The sequence below is a fragment of the Perognathus longimembris genome, chromosome 20 (assembly GCF_023159225.1).
Source record: "Perognathus longimembris pacificus isolate PPM17 chromosome 20, ASM2315922v1, whole genome shotgun sequence".
NCBI lineage: Eukaryota > Metazoa > Chordata > Mammalia > Rodentia > Heteromyidae > Perognathus > Perognathus longimembris.
Window position 1 is genome coordinate 39421815 of NC_063180.1, and position 6000 is coordinate 39427814.

Below are 6000 nucleotides of genomic sequence, written 5' to 3' on the forward strand. Positions count from 1 at the left end.
GTTTTATTTTTTTTGAGGTGCGTGCACATGCGTGTTTGTGTGTATGTGTGTGTGTGCTGGTACTGAAACTTGAACTCAGGGTCTGGGAGCGATCCCTTAGCTCTATTTACTTATTTATTTTTGCTCGAGGCTGGCACTTTACTACTTAAGTCACAATGCTACTTCCAGCTGTTTGTTAGTTAATTGGGGAGAAGTGTCTCATGGAAGCCGGGCACTGGTGTCTGATGTCTGTAATTCTAGCTCAGGAGGCTGAGATCTGAGGATCATAGTTCGAAGCCAGCCTAGGCAGGAAAGTCCGTGAGACCCTTATCTCCAGTGAACTACCAGAAAACCAGAAGGGGAGCTGTGTCTCAAAGTGGTAGAATGATAGCCTTGAGCAGAGAGAGCTCAGAGACAGCACCTGGTCCAGAGTTCAAGCCCCACAACTGACCGAAAAAAACAAAACAGTCTCATGGACTTTTCTGCCTGGGGTGGTTTGAGCTCGGATCATAAGACCTCAGCCTCCTGAGTAGCTAGGATTACAAGTGTGAGCCATCTGTTCAATCTTGAGCCTCAGATCTCAGCTTCCTGAGTAGCTAAGATTACAAGTATGAGCCACTGGTACCTGGCTACTGTAGCATGTTTGAATCTGGCATTCCAGGGAGGCCTCATACACTGGTGCTCTGTACATTCTGCTAACACAGTGTTTTTCTAGACTATTGTGTTTTTATACACCCTGGAACACCGAGAAGCAGTAGCAATCCAAAGGTGAGAGACCAGCAGGAACATGGTTAGAGTTTCAGCATTCAATAAGGAACCAAAAGAATATGACACAAAGTGAGCTATGCTATCAATACAGGTGTCCCTCTCTCTGTAGGGAATGGGCTCCAGGGTGCCTGGAAGGTACTGAAATCTGCACATATCCAAGTCACTTATATAAAATAGCGCAGTATTTGCATAAAGCCTATATCCATCTTTCCACAAATTTTAAAACATCTCTGTGTGACTTATACTTCGCAGAATGTAAATGTTGTGTAAATTGTTGCTATGCTGCATTGTTTTAAGGAATAAGGCAAGGAAAAGTCTGTACATATTCAATAGAGATGCAGGGTTTTGTTTGTGCTGGCACTGGGGCTTGAGCTCAAGACCCTCCGCCTTCCCACACCCCAACCCCCTTCCTAATGGCTTTTTCATTTGAGACTGGTACTCTCCTTACAGATCCACACTTCCAGCTTCTTTGGTGATTTATTAGCCTTAAGACTCCTCATAAACTTTCCTGCCTGGGCTGGCTTCAAACCATGATCCTCAGATTACAGGTTTTTGAGTAGCTAGGAGTACAGGCTTGAGCCACCAATACCTGGCTATACATTTTTATTCTGAGTATATTTCAACCCCCAGTTGTTCTAATATGCGGACATAGAACCCGGTGATATAGATGGCCTAACATACATATATATTTGATACCTTTCCATATATCCACTTGCATTCTCATAACCCTAATACTCATAAGCAAGATACCAGCCATCCTGGCGCCTCCCATTTTTGTATATGAAATTTTATCTATCCACCTATCTCTCTGAAGCAGGAAAGCCACTCCCCTGCTTCAAAAGCCAAAACCAAATTAACAGTTTTTACAAAAGGAAATCTGGCTTTGATTCTTTCTGTGACCACTTTCGTGAATTCCTTCTTTTTCTTCCCAGGATTTGTTTATGCTAGCACAAAAACATAAGCATTCATCCTTCTAAGTATTTTGACTGAAGTGGAGAGAAAAGCTTGGAAATACGGAGATACCAAATAGTTTTCATAGCCTGGTGGCATTTACTCTTCCAGTAAAAAGAAACTAAAAGGAAATCTTAATTAAAGGCACATGCTAATTATAAACCTCTTCACACAACAGCTTGTTAAAACCAATGGGCTGCAAGTACAATATAATGGATATACATTGCTCTCTCTTTTTATACAGCATGCCGCATTGTTCTTTTCATTCTGTGTGTGTGTGTGGGTGAGAGAGAGAGAGAGAGAGAGAGGAAGAGAGAGAGATAAACTGCATCGGAGGGACTCTTATTATGATCTGATGCTATGAAGAAGACACTCCTGGGTGCAGTGGCATTATCTGACATTTGAACAGTCAGAAACAAAACACGATAACCTCACAGAAGAGGTTACAGGCACCATTTGAGAAGCACCAGGAGGATAATTTCATCTTTGGAGATGCTTTGGCCTGAAAAGCTAATGATTCAGGCCCTGGAATTCAACATAGACGTGGCCACATAGATTCTGCCAGCGGAGCACTGGCCTCAGGGCACAGACCCCTAAGGTGGAAGTCCCCACCTCTGTTCAGCTCTGGCCTGAGAACTGCCTCTGGGGCTAGACTCCCTAGAGTTCCAGCCCAGGCTGAGAGGTGGGGGTATGGGGGGTTGGGCTAAGTCACAAAAAAATTATTTTTAACCACAGCTACTGTTTTTGGAGGGAGTTCCTGTACTGCGTCTTGAACTCAGGGCCCCAGGTTCTCACTTAGCTTTTTCATTCAAGATTCGAAGCTCTACCACTTAAACCACACTGCACACTGACACTTCTGGCTTTTTTTTTTCCTGGTTAATTGGAGATAAGAGTCTCCCAGACTTTGAACTTCCAGGCTGGCTTTGAACTCTGATCCTCAGATCTCAGCCTCCTAAGTAGTAGCTGGCTCACAAGGCTGTCTTTCTTAGAGAGTTTATTATGAGATCACCCAGATGTAAAGATTCAGCAGCTGGCCAGGTGCTGGTGGTTCATGACTGTGATTCTACCTACTCAAGAGGCTGAGATCGAAGGGTCAAAGTTCGAAGCCATGAGACTCTTATCTCCAATGGACCACCAGAAAACTGGAAGTGGTGCTGCGGCTCAATGTGGTAGAGCGCTAGCCTTGAGCTGAAGAACTCAGAGACAGCTCCCAGGCCCCGAGTTCAAGCTTCATGGCCCAACCAAGTAAAAGCCCGCATTGATTCTATTCTCATCTCTTACCCTCCTCCTCCCTCTTATGAGTGAATCAGACCTTCTAATTTGGGGGTACCCATCCCTTGTCAGGGTCAGCTAGTATCCCCTTCTGAGCAGCCCCTGTTGTTTCTGCAGACCAGAATCATCCTTCTGAACTGGTGCGCGTGGTTCCTGCGCATGAAGAGGCCGGGGGAGGACAAGGTCCGGCCGGCCTGCCAGCACAAGCCGAGGCGCTGTAGCCTGGCCAGCGTGGAGCTGAGCGCGGGCACGGGGCCCCCGGCCAGCAACGGCAACCTGCTGTACATCGGCTTCCGAGGCTTGGAGGGCATGCACTGCGCCCCAACCCCCGACTCCGGGGTGGTGTGCGGTCGCATTGCCTGCTCCCCCACGCACAACGAACACCTCCTGCATGGTGGGCAGCACCCCGAAGGGGACCCAGACCTGGCCAAGATCCTGGAGGAGGTGCGCTACATTGCCAACCGCTTCCGCTGCCAGGACGAGAGCGAGGCGGTCTGCAGCGAGTGGAAGTTCGCCGCCTGCGTGGTGGATCGCCTGTGCCTCATGGCCTTCTCCGTCTTCACCATCATCTGTACCATCGGCATCCTCATGTCAGCCCCCAACTTTGTGGAGGCCGTCTCCAAAGATTTCGCATAGAGTTGCTTGGTTCTGTAGACCTAGGGAAACGCAGGGATGGGCGAGGCCAGCCTGGGTGGGCGAGAAGTCGGGGTGCTCAGCCTGCAGCAGCATTCATCATGCCAGTTGTAAGGGGTCCATCCTGAGGGCAGTCACTCCGAGGCTGTCTTCAGTCGTAGGATCTCAGCCACCAGAAGACCTGTTCAGTCCTCTTCTTTTGATTTTCGTGTGAGTACTGAGACTTGAACTCAAAGCCTAGGCACTCTTCGTCAGCTTTTATACTCGAGGCTAGCACTCTACCACCACTCTGCCGCATAGCTCTAAACTTCTGGCTTTGGGGTGGTTCTGTGGAGATAAGAGTCTCATCCAGTTTTCTTCTGAGGCTGGCTTTGAATGGAGAACCTCAGATCTCAGCCTCCTGGGTAGCTAGGGTTAGAGGTGTGAGCTACCAGCACCTGGCTTCAGTCCCACCCTTATGCATATGGTTGGCACATCCTTGTCTGCGAGGCTACTAAGGGGTTGTTCTGCTGATTTGTGCACTCTGCAGAGCCGTGCAGAGGAATCCAGGCAGCTGGGGGGTCAGGAGAGGCCTGTCCAGTTGGCTCTGCATGTCTGCATGTCACTTGCTATTTGACCTATGGGTCAAATACACTCAACATTGCTTTTGCCTACGTGCAAACCTGGACTGAAACCAATTCTAATGAATACACTCATATCAATTCTACTAATTGACTTGTGAAAGGAAAACCAAAAAATAAAAATAAAAACCACATAAAACAAAACCAAAAACACCCTAAACTAAAAACCTATCTGTGAGTTTTTCTACAATTCCAATTTTTCTCTGTCTGTCTGCCTCTCTCCTTTCTCTCTCTCTCTGTCCGTCTGTGTCTGTCTGTCTGTCTCTCTCTCTCCACCCCCCCAGACAGTTTTATGCCACTTAGAAGAGAGAAAAAGAGGGAGGTGTGGTCTACAAAAGATGCATTTACCACTCCAGTTTCTGCTAACCTACACAGTTTTGTGTCAGTTCTACACTGGGAACAGGCCCAGCAAGACTCTTGGGTTTCCTGTGCTGTCTCTGGACACTGAGAAGTTCCATTTTGCAAAACACAAAGTACAAATGAGAGGGTGACCAGCCCACAGAAGTAACTAAAGCTAATTCAAACCATTCACATGGGATTTAAAACAACCAATGCATTCAGTGTGTTATATGTGTTGGAGCTGATTAGAAGAACTGTATAAATACAGGTAGACAGGTGCCTTGGTCTTTTTCACATATATCAGGCCCAGGGGTCAAAAGCTTGGATCCTTTTGATCTTCTGTTTAGCAGGAAATGGGGAAGGAGCTGGTGGGTGGCTGTCTCATAGGCTTTCCTGTCCAGGCTGGCTTCTACCTTTGATCCTCAGATCTCAGCCTCCTGAGTATCTAGAAATGAACAGAGGTGAGTTAACCCACACCTGGCTAATTTTAACATGTTTCAACCTAAGTGGTGACTCAAAAGTCCTTTAGACAGTCTAGCTGAAAGTCGTCACATTGCCTCTTCTCATGCTGATTTTTTTTAAATGAAAACTGAGGGTAATTCGTGGGAGAAAAACTTCTGCTGTTCTAGTGCGTTAATCCAGTAAATTCTCAAGAGCTCGAAACTGCCTAAAAGGCTTCCAAGCTTCGAGAGAGAGGGAGATCTGTAATCGGCTTCTAATCCCTGAGATCTCTAGAGAAGATTAGATTTTGTCGGAGTAAAAGAAATTTCAGACACTTTCGCAACCCAGCCTTCTCACTCATTTCTGGATAATGCATATGAATTCACGTACTGGAGGAAGAGAAAAGTTTGTGTGTGCTCTCTGTGTGTGTTCATGTATGTGTAACGTGTGTGTGTGTGTGGTGTGTGACTTGAGACTGTGTTTATAAGTTGATGAATCGGGAAACTAGTACAATGCTGGTTCGGATCGGGGTCAGCCTCCCAAATTCACACCTTCTACTTGGTATGGACAGGTGACATACAATATTTTTCTGATTTTCCTTCTGTCTTTATCGTTTTCCTCTCCCAGTGTTTAAAAACAAACAGAAGCATTTTGCTATAGAGACAGAATGCTTTAGTTCTGATGGTTGGCCCCAATATTGATCTTTACTGCATTGTTTGCTTTACAAAAGAACACTTTTGAGGGTTTGTATTGTATATGGAAAATACAGGTAAAATTTTTTTAAAAAAGAAAATTAGTTCATAATTTGACCACTTGTGCACGTATTCTTCCATCTATGAAAATAGTAATACAGATTTGCTGTGCACATAGTTAGAAAGATGGACACAGTTTAAAAGTCTGTCTTGTTGCCCTCTCCTCCCTCTTCTCAGAGGAGCTCGTGGTAAACTTATGGAATAGAAGGAAGTTGAAGAGGGCGACAAGGTAGAGGGGAGGAATG

General features: G+C 46.1%; 1 protein-coding gene across 1 annotated transcript in view; it reads left to right on the forward strand.

The window, feature by feature from the left end:
- The window catches only part of Chrna7 (cholinergic receptor nicotinic alpha 7 subunit), a 79829-nt gene extending 76137 nt beyond the window's left edge, over window positions 1-3692 (forward strand). The window contains exon 10 of the mRNA XM_048369335.1: window positions 3088-3692. Coding sequence (XP_048225292.1) covers window positions 3088-3606 — 519 coding nt within the window. The 3' untranslated portion in view covers window positions 3607-3692. The remainder of the gene's footprint in view (window positions 1-3087) is intronic.
- The last annotated feature ends 2308 nt before the right edge of the window (window positions 3693-6000 follow it).